This window comes from Typopeltis vanoorti, chromosome 5 (assembly GCF_054136105.1).
Source record: "Typopeltis vanoorti isolate ZY-2024b chromosome 5, IOZ_Tvanoo_1.0, whole genome shotgun sequence".
Classification (NCBI taxonomy): domain Eukaryota; kingdom Metazoa; phylum Arthropoda; class Arachnida; order Uropygi; family Thelyphonidae; genus Typopeltis; species Typopeltis vanoorti.
Genome location: NC_143553.1, coordinates 13,808,918 through 13,828,365, shown reverse-complemented (window position 1 = coordinate 13,828,365; position 19,448 = coordinate 13,808,918). Strand labels below are relative to the sequence as shown.

General features: G+C 38.1%; 1 protein-coding gene across 4 annotated transcripts in view; it reads left to right on the top strand.

The window, feature by feature from the left end:
• LOC150106232 (voltage-dependent calcium channel subunit alpha-2/delta-3-like) overlaps positions 1–19,448 on the top strand; it is a 2,133,114-nt gene that overhangs the window by 1,754,361 nt on the left and 359,305 nt on the right. For all 4 annotated transcript variants that reach the window (XM_090393048.1, XM_090393049.1, XM_090393047.1 and 1 more), the window contains one exon: positions 15,730–15,805. In XM_090393048.1, the coding sequence (XP_090249174.1) occupies positions 15,730–15,805 (76 nt within the window). The remainder of the gene's footprint in view (positions 1–15,729; positions 15,806–19,448) is intronic.

Here is a 19,448-nt window from a genome sequence, read left to right as displayed (position 1 = left end):
TTGGAAAGATTTACACAGGATTTTTCCCTTCATTCTGATTGCTAATACCATTCACAGTGATGGCAGTCACCCAAAGTTACTGTCTGATGTGGGTGTACAGTTCATTTATCATTGGACCATTCTTCTTTGAGAATATTCACTAGTCGGGTCCTGTGATCTACTCAGTTACTGCAGAGAGGTATTGTGATATTATTATTATTATTATTTGACACCTCCAGGGAGTCCATAGACTCATCAATGGAGGGCACCTGCTCTACAGCTCTTCACCACCCAATCCACCAACTATAACTAACCGCAACTACACCAACACCATCTACCACCAACTACCATCACTAGTTTTTCCACAGACAAACATCCATGCCCACGGCAGGATTCGAACCCGCAGTCTTTTGGCTGGAGAGTGGATACGCTAACCACTCGGCCAGCCAGGCTGGCAATATGATAAACAGTTTTGTTGTGCCACAGCTACAGCAGTGCCTGTGCATGGATTCAGTCATTTTCATGCAGAATGAGGCCCTTACCCACATTGGTCGATTCATATAGTAGGTTCTTTGAGAACATTTCACAGAAACCAGAGTTAAAGATATCAAGAAATTATATACTTAGTTTAATTCTTTATCCAAGTGTAAGCAAACAAGTTTGCACCTGAACTATTTTCAGGATTAGGGCGACTCATATAAAGAAGCTAATGACTTCACATCACTTGCCTTAGTATCCCATAATACAAAGCACATCTCCTTGTGGACATGCATAATGCTATGCATTATGGGAAGGGTCATTACCCAGACTGGTTTTCCCTGTTTAAGTGCAGGATTACCTCTCCATAAACTCATTTTATCACTCAGATCACCCAACAATGAGCAACCTGACTGATCATTTAACACAGCCATGGCTCTGCTCAGTGACAGGTTCCCCTACCACCAAGCAGAACTGCTCATATTCCAGAAAAAGCATCAGCCAAGGAAGCCCTAATGCAGGCCATCCCAATGGATCCAAATAGGAATTTGGATCTGTACTTGAGCATCCAATCCCAATTTGTCTGGATACTCAAAAGCTCTCTAAGGCAAAAACTCTGCTCCCCAGGAATCAAACCACCAGCTGATTACCATTAACCATTAACATTACTGACAGGATGGGTGAAGCATAAGTGCTTTTCATATTCCCCTTTATCTGTAATGAGAGTTGTTTGGGAATGGGAGGTTTGTGATCAGTTGAAAAAACTCTATGATCAGTTGAGAGAAGAAGAGCCTTCGGTCTTTTGTGTTTGTAGTAATCAGTCTCATTGTAATTGACAGCTTGTACAATTAGTGGGTTTGAATGTGAACTTGCCTTCACGAAGAATTTTTCTGCTAGATTACAAAGAAAGGAGGAAATGAATGGAATGCCGGTTTCTCGGTGGATCTGTGAATTTCTGATGAACCACGGTGCATCTAGGATTATCCTAAGGCATTTGCTTTGGATTCTCTGCAATTTTGAAATGTTTGATCTTGAAGTGTGACTCCATGCTGGTGAGGTGTAGGTAATGACTGGATGTATTACCATCCAGTAAAGAAGCAATTTATTATGTAGGTTCAATTTACTCTTGTGGTTGATCAATGGGTAGAGCTGTGCTATTACTTTGGAAGATTTGGAGCCAATGAGATTGATGTGCTTGTTAAAAAGGAGTTTCTTATCCATTGATACCCCAAGATATTTGGTCTCTGATTGCCATGGGATCTTATGACCAGAGAGCAGGATGTCTTCTTTAATGCAGACCTTTCTTCTTGAAAACGACATGGCTGAGCTTTTGAGGGGGTTCACTCAAATCCTTCAGTTGGTGAACCAGTTTGTTAACTCATTGATATTTCCTTGGAGTCCAGTGATTGCTAGGCGAGGGCTGAGCGATCTAGCTAGAATAACAGTGATGTTGGCATAAAGGGCCATAGTAGTTGTTCTTGAATTGAGAGGAATATCTGCCATGTAAGTTGTGAAAAGTATTGGGGCCAGAAGAGAACCCTGAGGTACTCCCGCCAGAATTTTACACCTTGATGACACAATTCCGTTGAGTTTTACTTGCATGTATCTTTCATTAATATATGAATATATGAGTTTCACTAGTTTAATTGGGATATTGTTTTCAATTAGTTTGAAGATGAAGCCTTGATGCCAGACCTTATCAAAGGCCTTGGCAACATCCAAAAATACAGCAGCAGTGTGAAGGTGCCAGTTAAAACCATGAGTGATATGTTCTGTTAGTCGGTGAATTTGTTGCACCATGTTGTGAGCTTTGCGAAACCCAAATTGCTCATTTGGGATTATTTTCTGTTTGTCCACTGCTGATTGTAGTCTTGATAGGATGACCTTTTCTATTACTTTGCCAAGACAGGAAAGAAGACTGATGGGCCTGTAGCTTTGGGGAAGGTGTGGGTTATTACCAGGCTTTTTCAGAGGTATAATGTCTGCGATTTTCCAATCTGTGGGAAAGTACTGGAATCTTAAAATGGAATTGATAATATTAACTAGATGAATTATGGCTTTCCATGGGAGTTGCTTTATTATTCTACTGGTAATGCCGTCAGGGCCGGGGGGGAGCCTTTTTATTCTTCAGATGGGAAATAATATTTATTATTTCTGTTGGAGATGGGTGATGGTTTCTGAATCATCCTTAGGCTGCATTAGTGCATTTCTAACTTTACGATGAACTTTGTAAATAAGATTGATATTTAAGTTTACGTAAGATGGGCTGCATTGATTTTCCAGATTGTCAATTAGGGCTTCTACTTTTTCTTCATCTGAGTGTGCAATTCCAAGATTGGTCTTCAAAGGGGGAAGTGGTTGTCTTTTGGTACAAAGAGATTTTACAAACTTCCACATGGAGTTATCTTCTGGGTTGATTTCCCTTAGTGTGGATTCCCATTTGGAATTCCTGTGCATCTAGGGGGCTTCTCAAACCTGTCTGTTCAGGTTGTTTTGTCCTGCAGGGCTCTGGTGTTGTGATATCGCCTTCTCGCTTTATTTTTGGCCCTAATCAAGTCCATTATCTCTTCTGGGATCCAGTTGGGAGCATGGAAGACAGTGGTTTGAGTGACTGATGCTATTGCTGTGTTGATTTGCCTAGTTAAATTGCTTACAGCTTGGTCTATTTCTTCTTTTTTACGAATGACAGGGGGTGGACCGATGTGGATTGGGAGAACCTTAGAGAGCTTGTCCCATGGCAAGAAAGAATGATGGGGAGAGAGCTGATCTTGAAGTCGTAACCTGAGTAGGATGAGATTATGATCTGAGTTAAGCTCTTCTACTGTCTCCAGCTGGTATTGATATTTGATGTTTCTGAGGGTAACTATGTCTAATACATCAGAACTTCCTGATGGGTTGTAGTGGGTGGGCTCAGTGGGTCCAGCTACTATTAATGAATTGAGTAACGTGTAGTTGAATAAGATACGACCTTTGGAGTTGATCGATGAACTGAACCAGACCGTTTGGAGTTTAGGTCTCCTGCTATAATTATGGAATCCGTGGAGCCGAGGATAGAGTCTAAGTCTGCTGTCAACAGTGGAATGCTGGGAGGATTGTACGCTGCATAGATTTTGAGTTTGCCTGCATTATTAGTGTGCACCTTCACACCCGTCATCTCAAGGTTTAGAGTTTGGGGGTTGGTCAGTGAATTGTGGCTTAAATAATTTTTGATAAAAATAGCTGTGCCACCTCCACTAGAGTTAAGTCTGTCTCTCCTATATAAAATATAACCTCTTAGTTTTGGGTTGTTTGATGGTCTGAGGTGGGATTCACTGATCAAGATTATGTCTAGATTGTATCTTTTTGCAAATTCTTGCAGGTTGAGAATTTTATTTGTTAAGCCATTGGCATTCCATGCTGTTATCATGAGAGAATTTGGTTTAAATGTTTTAAACATTATAGAGAGCTGTTAATATGGATTGTGTTTCTAGATAGAATCTCTTTCTGGAAGATGGTGAGGTGCTTGCTTTGCTGAATTCGTGCAGCATTATTGCAAGTGACGAGGTTAAAGCTGATGTGAGATTAGAGCTTGTTTGCTCTTGCGATGAAGGAGTCTAGGTTCTTACCGCTTCCGCATATGATTTGGACATGGCTGAAGGTCAAGTGCCTTCCTGTGTTGCTGAATGTGAGGTATTATGATCTGGAGGGCGACCTGTTTCGTTGTTTGTATCATTGCTTGGAGGAGCATGGTTAGTTCTTGTTGATCCACGGTTTTTTTGGATGGAAAAGGCATCCCTTGTAATTTGAGGGATGTGGTCCTCTACAATTGGCACAGCAGGCAGGTGTGGATCTGGGCTTGGTACAGGAGTTAGTTTGGTGACCTCACCGCATTTTAGGCATCTGTGGGCAGCTCTGCACAGTTTTTGGTCATGCCCGAACCTCTGGCATCTGTGGCACTGCCTTGCCGATGCCTTCTTCCTTAGAGGTTCGGTTTTAATTTTAAGCTTACAAATGTAGGTAACTTCATAGATTCTTTTTTGTGTGTTGGAGATTTCAACCAACACCAGTGGCATTGGTGTTTTATCTGACCTCAACATTCTACTGACTTTGATTGGGGTCAATCCTTGATTGATGAGGTCAGCTGTGATCTCATCAGTTGTGATGCCTTCAGCCACTCCTCTTAGAACTACTTTTAAGTTCTTCTCACTTGCTAGGGTAAAGGTGTGGAAGGGCAATTTAGAGTTGTCCAGCATTTTCGTCATCATGCAATAATCTGTGACAGTGGTAGGGTGAATCTTTACACCCTCTTCAGTATTTCTTGCCCAGGAGAAATTGATATTTTGTTCTCCTAGGGATCTTGAGACTGAGGTCCATTTATCTTTATCTCGAAGGATAACTGGAGGGACCTTTTCTTTCCTATCTTGGGTGATCTGATTTTGGTGAGTTGTTGCATCATCTTCCATTCCACCTTCCGATGTTCTGTGTCTTTTATTAGATTGTTCCTCCTGTGAACAATCGAACTGTCGGGAGTCTTTGTAGGTGGAACAGGTGTAATGTTCTCTTCGATGTCCAAATCATTATCTTCAGTGTCATTTACTTGAGTGAAGAGATTCAAGCCATCAGGATAATCTGTTTCAAATTTCTTTAGGATGAATTTGAGAATGTCAAGTGACATATGTTTGTTTAACTGTTGAATGGCGTCCTTGATATCTTTTACATTCTCCATCCTTGTGTACAATAAGGGATGATATATTTATAATGGCGAAGAGAACGGGCTAGGGCCGGAAAATTGCATCAAAAGTCAAAGTCTTATCTTGTATTCTGCTATCAAAGAAGATTCACAAAATCTAAAACTCACCAATCACCACTAAAATCAAAAACATTCTTTGCATCAACAATCATCATGCCAGTATTCATCTATTGCCATCTTGAAATCAATCATCAACTGATTTTGACGTTCATTCAGAAGTCATATTTTCATATACGAGTAGCCAAAAGGTGTTACACCTATTATTAAAATACTCTGGATTAGAGAAAGCTGTTGGAAGTTTTTCCACTTGGTTATACAGTAAATTAAAGATACCAAGAAATTATATAGTTGATTTAATCTTTTATCCAATTGTAAGAAAATAAGTTTACTCCTGAACTATTTTCAGGACTAGGGCAAATCATATAAAGAAGCTAATGGCTTCACATCACTTGCCTTAGTGATGTGAAGTCCCATAATGCAAAGCACATCTCTTTGTGGAGATGGATCTGGCTCCCACTGATGGAACCAGTCTGGGTGATCAAAATTAAAGTATTCCTGTTTAAGGCATTCTGGAGCACCAACCAGTGAACCACATTTATAATGTTTGTGGACATAGCATTATACATGTCCACAAGCAGATGTGCTTTGCATTATGGGATACTAAGGCAAGCGATGTGAAGTCATTAGCTTCTTTATACGAGTTGCCATAGTCATGAAAATAGTTCAGGTGCAAACTTGTGTGCGTACATTTGGATAAAGAATTAAACCAAGTATACAATTTCTTGTCTATCTTTAATTTATTGTATAACAAAGTTGAAAAACTTCCAACAGAAGCCAGAGCAATCAGTCGCACATTTCCAACTGCATGGCCACCTTATTCACCTGATCTGATCCCCTGTGACTTCTGGCTCTGGGGATTTCTCAAAGACAGGGTTTATCAGGATCATCCTGATCATGCACCAGCACTGAAAGACAATATAACACAGCATGTGAGCAACATCAGTCCCGACCAGTTGCATTCTACCATTGAAGACGCTGTGCAAGGAATGCAGTTTGTGGTATGCTGGGAAGGGCAGCACACTGAATTGCACAGCCCATGAATGCATAATGGAAGGGAATAAAAATGTATTATTTATGCTTGTGTCCATTTTCTTCTTCTTGCACACAGAGGAAAATTACTACATCTACATTCGTTACATCATGCAGTGTTCCCGGGTGGTGAATTTTGGGACTACTTTTTTTTCCACAAATATTGCTTCTGCATAAATATTCCTGCAAAGTTTCTCAGCATTTAGATCGCATGGTGGCATTCCACAGAGATACTTTAATTTTGATCAGTGTACACTTTCTGCTCGCTTATCACTTGTCCCTCCTCCTTCATTCCTACTGTATTCCAGCTCTGAATAATATTATACTTATTAGCATGAAATGCCTTGATGAACTGCTCATTTTCTGTCTGAAATATATCCGCCATTCTTCCCTTTTCTCAAACTAATATTTTATGGCCGCATATTGTCTGTGGAAATACTAGTGGTGGTGGTGGCGGGTGGTAGATGGCATTGATGTAGTTGTGGTTAGTTGCAGTTGGTGGATTGAGTGGGGGAGACAGAGCGATGTAGAGTAGGTGTCCCCTCCCTTGATGTGAGTCTTTGGATTCACATCGAGGGAGGTGTCATGAAATCATAATATTAATAATAATATCAAAAAAATTATCCAGGATTTTTCTTGGTCATCATGGCTAATTGCTGCTCATATTGTACTTTTGATATCCTTGCAAAAATGGTGACTTGCTGTTAAAGCAATTCAGCTTTTCAGAATTCCTCATGCAACCAATCATTAACACTCAACTTACTCAGCCTCTATAATGCTTTCTTCTACTTCTTCTAAATTGCATACTTAATCTCTTCCTTCATCCATTTCATCTTACTTTATTTAACATCAGTTCCTCTGGAATACATCAGACATTGCTTCTGATAAACCATGATATTAAGCTCTTCACCCTCAATCAAAATTAATTGACTGTAAATTAATTTAAATTAATCAAATCATCATACATTAATTAAAATTACTTTAATGAAATTGTCTGTATGTTTTAACCTAATAGAAAGCATTTAAACTCTGAATCAGTATAAATTTTACAGCAGTTTCATATCTAATTTGGCTTCTGTAGTTTATGCTTATTCAGTAAAAACAATAACTATATTTCGAAACCCTTTAAATTCTGTTTGGTATGCAAAGAACATTAATAAAGTCAATTCACCTGAAAGTGTGTTAGCCGACCTCAGACAGAAATTGCAGGATTTTTGATTCTATAAGTTGAAATAACAACATAATACGCTAATAGAATATGCATAGAATTATTTAGGTTTCTGTAGAGCTGAGTGACTTGGGATTCCATGAAAATTCATCAAACGACAATTCCTTGAAAAAGCAATTCATCATCATCATCATCATCAAATTCCTGCCATGTACCCTCAAGGGGTGTACAGGATATGACAGTACTACATGAAAAAATTACATCATTACTAACTTCCTATCTACAATTTTCCTCCAAACCAGTCTGTTACTTGTCAAGACTCCAACATTATCAGATCTTATATTTCTATCGTCTAAGGCACTTTGTACCGTATCAATCCACCTATATCTTGGTCTTCCTCTGGGTCGTTTTCCTGCCAACCTGGCAGAGAACACTTGTTTTGCTAATCTTTCCTCTCCCATTGTATTTAAGTGACCATACCATCTGAGATTAGCTCTGCTAACGCATTCCTGGATGCTGACAATGTCAAGTTCTTTCCTAATATCCTCATTTTTAATATAATATTGCCATTGATGCCATCAGTTCACGCCTCTAATCTTTCTCAGGACTCTCATATCTGCGGTCTCTAGTCTTTGGTCAAGTGTTTTACTTCTGACCCAGCTCTCAGATCCATAAGTTAAAATTGGTTTGAACACAGTCTTGTATACAGCTAATTTAGTGTTCCGACTAATTTCTTTCTTATTCCATATGAATTTATTCAATTGACTTCCCACGATACCAGCTTTGCTGATTCTGTTGTCTATTTCTATATTTAGTTTACCATCTTCAGTAAAAATTGTGCCTAAGTAGCTGAATGTTTTACTTGTTCCACAGGTTCTCCATTCACAACACAGTTGACATTTTCAATGATTCTGCCTATTTTCATTGTCTTTGTCTTTTTATTGCTGACCTTCATACCATATCTATTACAACAGCTATTCAATTTAGTCAGAGAATCTTGCAGACTTGTAGCGGATTTATTTAGAAGTATAACATCATCCGCATAAAGCAAAGAGCTGACATTAACATCTCCAATTTTGATATCAGGTTTAATACCACATTCCTTCATAATGTGAGGGGATAATGTACATCCTTGTCTCACACCAGATTTAACATTAAACCATCTTCCTGTACTTCCTTCAATTATAACTGCTGACTTACAACTCAAATAAAGACTAAGTATTGCTTGATATAATGCCCCATTGACACCATATAACTGCAGCGTATTGAATAGCTTCTCTCTTGGCACCTTGTCATATGCCTTTTCCAAATCGACAAAACTTAAATACAGATCTTTGTTATATTCCCATGCTTTCTCGACTATTTGTCGTAAAGTGAAGATCTGATCCTGACAGCCTCTATTTGGCCTGAATCCAGCTTGTTCTTCACCAAGCTTTTCTTCCACAATTCTTCTCAACCGTTTCTCAAGTATACTTGCATAGATCTTGCCAGGAACACTCAGTAGGGAAATACCTCTGTAATTCTCACATTCAGTTTTATTTCCCTTTTTATATATGGGTACTATGAGAGCTCTACTCCAATCATCGGGAATTCGTCCCTCTGTCCAGGCTTTCTGAACTATGCAGTGCAGCCACTGTAAGACTCTTATACCACCATACTTCAGCATTTCTGGTCGAATATCATCTACTCCTGCTGCCTTTCCACATTTCAAGCCTTTGATGGCTTTTTCTACTTCAAGTATGGATATGTATTCCTGACTGCATGCCTGGTCAATGTTTTTTATCACTGTGCTGTCATCACTGCTTGTTTCATTTAGCAGTTTTTCAAAGTAATTACTCCATACTTCAAGGATATCTTTTTCTCCTGTTTTCATTTCACCTTTATCATCTCTAATTCCTTTTACAGCACTCTTTCCTCCATTCCTAAGCTTCTTCAACAACCTCCAGAATATTTTGCCACCTTCTTGATATTTATTTTCTATATTCTTGCCAAAGTCCTCCCATGACTTTTGTTTAGCTAGTTTTACACACTGTTTAGCTTTCTTACATTTGTCTCTGTATTCTGTAAGAGAAAAAGCTGACTTATTTGCCAGGAACTTTTGATATGCTTTCTTCTTTTCCTTCACTGCCTCTTTAACTTCCTGTGTCCACCAGGGAGTTCTGATTTTTTTATCTTTGCACACAACCTCACCACATGCCTCTCTGGCAGAATCAATCAATGTTTCCTTCAGAGTTTGCCACTGAATCTCCAAGGTTTGATTCCTGTTCTCAAACTCTTTCATTTTCTTTTCAATAATATTTCTGTATTTTAGTCTACAGTTTACATCTGAGAGCTGCTCAACTTTTATTCGCTTTAAAACTTTCTTACATGTTATTCTTTTCAATATGAAATTCGATTTTATCCTGCTCAAGACTAAATAGTGATCACTTCCAATTTCAAATCCTCTGTACACTCTGGTGTCCTGCACCAGGGAGAAAACATCACTATCAACAATAACATAGTCAATGAGACTTTTCTTATTCCTAGCCTCTTCTCTCCATGTGAATTTGTGCACATTTTTATGTTGGAACATGGTGTTAGTAATAACCAGTCCATGTCCTGAGCAGAAATCCAACAGATATTTGCCATTATTATTAGCTTTGCTCTTTTCTCCAAATTTTCCCAAAATATTTTTGTATGTCTCACAATCATTTCCTACTCTACTATTTAGATCCCCAACAAGGACCAACTTTTCCTTTTTCATTGTGTCAGTTGCTTTTTCTAAAGCCTCAAAAAATTCCTCCACTTCTACCTTAGTAGAACCTTCTGTGGGACCATAGGCACAAATAAGTCTCATTGTCCAGTTCCCCATTCTCATATTTGCCCACATTACTCTACTTGAGACTGACTGCCATTCAAGAAGATTAGCCTCGTATTTTGTGTTGAATACTATGGCTACTCCTTCTTTTCCTTGATTGTTATTGCCTGAATATAACATTTTGTATTTATTGCTCATTAAGATCTCACCAGTTTTGGTCTTTTTTGTTTCAGTCACCCCTATTATGTCGATCTGGTACTTATCTAATTCCTCAGCTAGCTCCATTTCTTTGCCATTCAGGCTTCTTACGTTGATAGTACCGATCTTTAACTCTGGTGATGTTGAGTTGGGGTTTGTTTTCAGATTTGTTCATCGAACGATAATTCCTTGCAAAAGCAATTCATTGAATAAACAATTACTCAAAAAACAATTTAAATAATGACAATTTATCAAAACAGTAGTTTATTGTATAAACAATTTGTTGAATGATAGTTCATCATATGACAATTCATCAAAAATGCAATTGATCAAAAAAAAAATTCATCAATAATTTTTCAATGAATTCTTTTATATTTCATTGAAAGATGAATTTTGAATTTTTTTATTATTATTATTACCCAACACCCCATGGAGTCAAACACTCATCTAGGAGGTCCTTTTATCAAACACACAGCTCACCATAGCATGCCTTAAACACACTCAAACTCTCTGCAGACACCACACTCGCAGGCAAGGTATTCCAATCATTCACAACTCTGCATGAAAAAAACTGGCTTCTCACTCCCCTACTCACACCCTCTTTATAGTTTCCAGGGATGACCTCTGGTTCTCCCCCGATCTCCGACTATTTTCTGTAGAACTTCTCCAGCATTGATCCTATAACAACCCTCTTACCAACTTGTACGTCTCTATCATATCTCCCCTCTTCCTCCTGTCCACCAGACTGCAAATTACATCTTCTCAATCTTTCCTCATACTCGACATTCCAGAGGTCATAAACTACTTCAGTTTGCCTTTGGACCCTTTCCAACGTCTCTTCATCCTTCTGAAAACCAGGTGACCAAATCTGGGCACAATAGTCCATGTGTTGCCTAATGAAAGCCTTATACAATGGAACAAGAATCTCCCTACTTCTACATGATGCAGAGGACACTGAGTTGTCTTCACAATTTGTGTCCCCTAAATTTAAGATCTATATCCACTATCACCCCCAGATCTCTTATTTCCTCTACCTTTGACAATATATCCTCACAAAGCATAAATTCTTCATCCCATTTTTGTTTCCCAAATTTTAAAACCTTACATTTTGCAACATTGAACTCACATCCCCATTCCCGTGCCCAATTACTCAAATTATTCAAGCCTACTTGTAAGGCCACAACATCTTCTCTACTCTTCATGGTTCATCCCAACTTTACATCATCTGCAAACAACTGAATATCTCCATCCAAATCTTCACCAATATCATTAATATAAAAGTTAAACAGCAATAGCCCTAAAACAGACTCCTGAGGCATACCAATAGTAACTTTCCTTTTTCCTGGATATCGCTCCCCCATACACAACTTGTTGATACCTATCAGATAGCCAGTCTCTAATTGAATGCATCAATCTAATATCCAACCTATCCACTCCAGTTTGACTATCAACTTATCATGCAGTAATCTATCAAAAGCCTTTGCATAATCTAAGTATATTACTGTATATCTTTTTGTTCTGTTCATGGAAGCAGTCACCTTACTATAATAAGTAGATTACTAAACCACGACCTCCCTTTAGTAAATCCATGCTGTCCATGAAAGATAATACCATTGTTGTCAACCCAATTCTGAATCCTAGTTCTCACAAGCTTCTTCAGCAACTTAACTACAACACCTGATACAGATAAGGCTATAGTTTGATGCTTGAGTTCGATCACCTCCTTTATGAAGTGGCACAATCTTGCCCTCCTTCCACTCTTTAGGAACTTGACCAAGTGCAAGACTCATATTAAAAAAATATGTCAAGACAGGTGTCAACTCTTTGGCACATTCCTTCAGAATACGTTGGGATATATTATCAAGTCCCACAGCCTTATTAACATCTAGTTTACTTAACTCTCCATACACCTCTTGCTCACTTCCAGTCAGTTTCTACTCTCCATCATCTACTGCTCTCAATCTCTCCATGAAGTCACATTCACAAGATTGAAAGACCTTTATGAATTGCTCATTAAGTATCTCCACCACACATTCTGCAACAGCTGTCTTTATACCATTTGCTCCTATCAGTGTCATCCTTCCATAATCATTTTTTCTTTTGCTGGTTACATATTGAAAGAACTCCTTAGAATTTTTTTTGGCTTCATTAGCTAACTGCTGTTCATACCTTTCTGTAGCTATCCTCACCAACCAAGTCACCCTCCTTGCCTGGTCTTTGTAGACCTCATGGAATTGGTTATTTCCACTTCTCTTATGCTGCCTCCACAATGCCCTCTTTCTCTATATCACATGCTTAATCTCTTTATTCATCCATCCCACACCTACCTTATTTAACCTTCTCACCCTTGGAATACACTTAGACATTGCATCTACTAGATAGTTTTTGAAAATCCCTCAAACTGCATTGATCTTTTTTCCAGTTAACTCCTCATTCCATGCTACACCTGCAAACTCTTCATAATCATCCCCCTTGTTATTCCACTTATACCATTTTCTTACAGAGGTCCTCACACTGCTGGCAACCATCCAGGTAATCACCTCATGGTCACTCTCACCAATTGGTGGGTGATTTTGACTCTTCAATTATAATTACATTCTCTGATGAGATGACGAATTCCAAGACCCTCAATCCTCATGTGCCCTCTGTTACATACTGTCTGAGGGAGTTATTCCTCAAAAACTCAAGATACTAATTTTTTTACTTCCAGTTGCTATCTCATCATAACAGTCTATATTGCCATAATTAAAATAGCCAATTATGATCACTCTTTTCTTATTTGCTTGGCTAATATGATTATACATTGCATAGTCACTACTATCCACATTTCCTGGTCTATAACATCATCCAACGAGGTATTTCATTCCATTCACCTCTATCTCACACCATACTGCCTCAAAACCACTGGCACTATTTCCGTCTTGCATCTCTGCTTTGTATGGACATAACTCTTTCTCTATCATCAATAGCATTCCCCCTCTCTTTTTACCCCTTCTATCCTCACGAAACACATTATATCCTTCCATCTCTATTCCTGTCAGGATGTCGTCCAAATCTAACCATGTCTCACTTATTCCAGCAATTTTTGGGTGAACAGATGCAATCGGTGCAACCATTTCATCTGCCTTGTTTCTTAAACTTCTAGCATTGGTATACAAACACAACAGCTCATTCCTGGATTCACAGCTAGTTCCACTGACACCATTCATTCGATGTGATCTCTCCATGCTCGACTGGGGCCATTTCCCTTTCTGCTTATTCATTTTATAACCCTCTTCAATTCCAACTGTTTCCTCTTGATCCCAGGTCATCCTATTCCTTTCCTGTCTTCACATGCTTTCACATCCTCCTGGCGCATTCACCTTTCTCATGCTGTGTACCTCTGTCTGCCTGAGCCTCTCCATTTCCCTATTCATCTTGCACACCCATTCTCTCATATTCGATACTCATACAACTCACTTCTTCATTCATAACCACCTCTTCAATCTCTCCTGTCTTCCTCTCCTGCTCTTCCACATCACTTCCTGCTTGATCTGATTCATTCTCTCTCACTCTACTCACTTCTCTACCTTTCAGCAGCAGTCTCTCCAAGCAACTCACACCATAACCACTCAAAAAGCAGCCTCCTGACATCCATTCTGACTTCCTCTTTGTCCTCTGTCAAATCATTGAAGCCGATTAAAACCATCAACTCCTTTGCTCGCTCCCTCCTCAGGCCCGGCTCGAAGTAGGGGCAAATGCCACAGGCGGAAAAGTAAAGGGCAGAAAACTTACAAAGTGTTTATTTTACAATTATACTGTAGGCAGAAAAAATTTAAAAAAATAACAATAATTAAACTGGATATATCATATATTTCAAAATTATTAAATTTATATATACATATTTATAAAGATAATTATATTTTATTCTAATTATATAAACTCCAAATAATTATTTTTATTTTGATAATCCCTGGGACAGAAACATTTAGATCCAATTACATTGAGAAAATTTGATTCTCTTATAAATAGATAGTTTTGTTTAAGAAACAAAATTAATCAGAAATTTTTATTTATAAATTTAATATTTTTATATAAAAAATGTGATATATTAATAAATAATATAAATCTGAAACCGAATGGTGGAAAAAACAATCTTGCACACACTCAAAAAGTTGTTCGGGCCGGCGTTGTCTCTCCTCATATCCAATGCCTCATTGACTCTACTCATTTTATTGCCTGGAAAACGTACCTTGTGCATCCTCTCATCCAGCACACCTTTAATAATGGAGTCACCATACAACGTCACTCACATTTGTTTTGTTAACTCTTTCGTACCTACTTGATTTGTTTTAATCATTTTCACCTGAAATTTCGTAATTTCACTCTGCATCCATTTCATCTTTTGTCTCATCCAACCCAATTCAACTTTCGAATCTGCGTCACATTCTCTCTATCATTCAATCTTTTTAGTTTTCGAACTCTTGACTCTCACTTCCACTCTCATTCAATCTTTTGAGTTTCTGTACTTTCCGTCCATGCGTCCAATTTTCGCTTTCATTCATTCTTTCCATTTTTCCCACTTTCGATCCGTTCGTCACGCTATTTCCTATTTCTTTCATTTTCTCAATTTTGTTTCCTTCCACCACCTTTCGTTCTTTTTACCATTCATTACGGTTTTCAAATCACTCGCTTTCTTAACAATTTTTCATTTGATAAATATACTACACTTTACACAGGGCCGCCGCTAGGAATTTTGACACCCCGTGCAGTAGCATATTTTGCCGCCCCTTCTTATTTTTTGTATAGTCGCCCCGTGCAGTAGCATATTTTGCCGCCCCTTCTTATTTTTCTTTTAGTCGCCTCGTGCAGTAGCATATTTTGCCGCCCCTTCTCCCTTGTTTTTCGTATAGTATATGCCAACTTTGCCGCCCTGTGCAAATGCACATCTTGCACCGTCGGTAGAGTCGGCCCTGACTTCACGTTCCTGATAATTCATTTTTCAGCAAACTGTTCATTCGATGATTTGTTGGTTTTCAACAAATTGCCTTTCAATTAATTGTTTTTTCGATTAACTGTTATTCGATTAACTGTTTCTTGATTAATTATTTATTCCATTAACTTGCCTTTCATAAATTGTTATTTGATAAACTGCCTTTCGATGAATTGTTTTCAGTGAATTTTCTGGATACCATTACTTGTCTGTGAAAGACCATTGAGCCTAACTTGTTAAGAGAAAGATGTTATATACTTATTATGAATCAGATATATATTGAACATTTAGATGCATACATAACTGTCTTCTATATGTAGGGTTCACATATATGATTATCAGGCTATTTGCCTGGATACGTTAGACTCTTCTGGACCTGCCAGCCTTCTGTTAACAGTGAGTAATTTCAATTTTTTTTTCAGTGAAATCAACAATATAATAAAATTATTTAGTGTCTCTTGTATATTAAAACTGCACATATACTGATGTTTATAATAAGATTATTATTACTCAAGTTTTTAAAAAATTAGAGGAACTTGATAGGTGGCAGCAGACACATCCAAACATGATGTTCAGCAGAATGGATAGCCTAAATAGAAGAGGATGGCCAAGTGGATAGATACACCCTCTGTCCAAAAAGAAACCGAACTTTTCAAAAATAGATGAAACCAGTGATGCCACCTGTTGTATTTTTTGTTGTCGAAAGCGGGAACCTTCATTAGTGTTGTTTCAACTCTTTATGACATTTGTTTCATTAGAAGCCGAGTTATAGTGCCAAGAGTGACAGTGTGTTTTGACGAACAGTTGGAAAATTAGTTTCAAACAGAGAGCTGCAATTGACTTTTGTGTTAAACTTGGTAAAAGTTTTACCAAAATGCATCAAATGTTTCAAAAAGCATACGGTGATGAATGCTTATCCCATACTCAAGTTTACAAGTGGTTTAAGCGATTTCGAAGTGGTCGTGAGACGCTTGAGGAGGACAAAAAGCCGGACCTTCCAAAAACTGGACTGAGCGAAGTTAACATCCAAAAAGTGCGTGATTTTATCAAAGAAAACCCGAAGTCGTTCATGAGATTGATTGAAGATGATTTGTGGATTCCAAAATCAACTGTGCACAACATTTTGACCGAGAGTTTGGGCCTTCTTAAATTGAATTCGCGATTTGTTTCCCACAAGTTGACCAACGACCAAAAAATGTATTGAAGTGAACACTGCAAGGACCGCATTAAAACCGCTCGTAAGGACTCAAACTTCCTTGAAACGATTGTAACTGGTGAGGAAATGGTGTTTTGAGCCTGAAAAAAGGACCAGAATGCTGAGTGACCACCAGAAGAGGGGCATCCGAAAAAAAGTCGCTTGGAGAAGTCCAAAGTAAAGACAATGCTGATTTGTTTCTACGATTCCAAGGGCATTATCCACAAAGAATTCATTTCACCTGGCTAAACAGTCAATGGTGAGATTTATCTTGAAGTTTTGAAGTGATTGATAGCGAGAATTCGTCGCGTACGACATGAATATCGTGATGCAGGCAGCTGGTCACTTTTGCACGATAATGCACCATCTAGTAAATAATAATATTTGGTTAACCGATCAAGTGTTGATCAATATTTTATTAATTAACTGGACCAACTAGTTTCGCCACACTTATCTGTTGGCTTCTTCAGGGCACTTACATATAGGTTTAAACACTCTCACAATTATGCGTAACTGCAAAACTGACAAGAATAAAAACTGACTAGAATAATTACAAATGAAATAGTATCGAACGTGAGTGAAACACGTATCGCGTGTACAAGATCAGCTAGCTGTTGCTGAGGAACCTTCTGTAGTTTGTATTAAAGTTCATTTCTTCCGTTTTTAAGGCTCTGATTAGGGTTTTCCATATCTCTGGCAGTATTAGGCCTTGATTTCTGTTAAGGTTCACAGTAGAACGGGCGACTGTGGCTGCTTCTTTGAACATTCTTGAATGGTAATCTTCCTCTAAGTAGGGGGAACAGCTTTTGTCCCACTCGATGACATGGTTAGTTGTGTAGAAATGAGACGATAGCCCAGAAATGTCCTGTCTGTTGTTTTTGACATAGCCAATGTGCTCCTTTTGCCTGATTTCGAGGCTTCTCGAAGTTTCCTACAGAAGGTTCCTCAGCAACAGCTAGCTGATCTTGTACACGCGATACGTGTTTCACTCACGTTCGATACTATTTCATTTGTAATTATTCTAGTCAGTTTTTATTCTTGTCAGTTTTGCAGTTACGCATAATTGTGAGAGTGTTTAAACCTATATGTAAGTGCCCTGAAGAAGCCAACAGATAAGTGTGGCGAAACTAGTTGGTCCAGTTAATTAATAAGATATTGATCAACACTTGATCGGTTAACCAAATATTATTATTTACTAATTTATGATCAAGAAAACAACCTTCATGATGAATGCACCATGTAATTGTTCGAACATTGTGAGACAATTTTTGAGCAAAAACCAAGTTTGTGTGTTGGATCACTCGCTATATTCACCTGATTTAGCACCCTGTGACTTTTTTCTCTCCCCCCGACTTCATTTGCCAATGAAAGGAAAGGGATATGACACCATTGAAAATGTTCAAGCGGCAGTAACCATGACCCTCAACAGTATCCCAAAAACCGATATAAAAAACTCGTTTAACAAATTAATTGACCATGCTAAACGCTGTATCGAAGCTGTGGGAGAGTATATTGATTGAAATAAATGATTTGAATAATTATAATTGGCCTGTTTTTTTCTATCAAAAGTTTGGTTTCTTTTTTGAAGAGAGGGTGTATAAAGAGTAGTGTGATAAGAGTTGCCACCTGGCTATGGACAGAAAAGAAAAATAATGAAAATTGCTTCCCACATCAATGGGCATTGGACCATGAAGGTTGATATTGATTATGATAAGGTAACTTGCATATGCATACCTAAACTGAGGAAAGTTTGGTTCAGATAAAAAAAAAGTAAATAGTTAAGAAAAACTCATATGGTATTCAGATTGTGTATTATCATCAACCTTGGAGTCATGGTACTGATTTCAAGTATTCGAGAAAAAAATCAGTAATCACAGGAGCTAATTAAAAATACTTTGAGGTAAAAAAAAAAAATGATTTGGAGGAAAATGGGTGGCCAGAGAAATCAAACAGGAAATGTAGGTTAACAGGTTATGAAAGATGTATAAAGGGAGAAATAGAGAACAATTGTATGAGTAAGATAAATTTCAAGCTGGGAAGATGATTAATGCTGTGAGCAGAAAAAAATTAGAATATGAAAGAAGTCTAGTTCTGTGATCCATGAAGAATCCCCAAGGAGTTCTTTTGCCTTCTGGTCAGTGGGAGGAGGAGAAGAAATTGTTGCGCACAAATGACATTGCTGGATGGAGAATGGTAGTCAGGTGAGTAGTTCAGATGATGTTAAATGGTCACTTTATTGGGATGTTTCTTCCTTGTAAAGCCAGTTTTATTCCTTGAGGAACAAGAGAGAGAGATTGAAGGATTCAATGTGAATGAAAAGAATTGTACACAGGACCAAACCAGTTAGTAACAAATCTGGAGGCTTCCTGATTGGCCAGCATCAAAACCTGCAGCCACTTATTTTGCCAGTTCATGACTGGAGGGAGACTAGATACTGTCGCTGCAGTTAGAACTGTCGAGGCCACGTCTGGACAGGAGATTGAGTTCCGTCTGTGTGAGCGTGTTTGCAAGTCTGTCACCTCTCACTACATGCCCCAGTTTCTCTTTATCTCTTCCTCATCAAATACAGTGGGCCACAACCCAAAGAAATGCGATTTAACTGTCGATCACAAAAATTTTCCCACAAAAAATAGCTAAAAAAACTCATAAAACACAACAAAAAAATTCAACCATAAAAAACATCAAAAATCCAGCCAAAAGAATCATAAAAAAACAACATAAATACAATAAAAAAACTCACCAACATAAATTCTCACCAAAAAAAAAAAAAGTTTCCACATCCACTTCACCAACATTTGTGGCTTAAACAGCAATATAAACAATGTGCACCACCATCTACAGTAA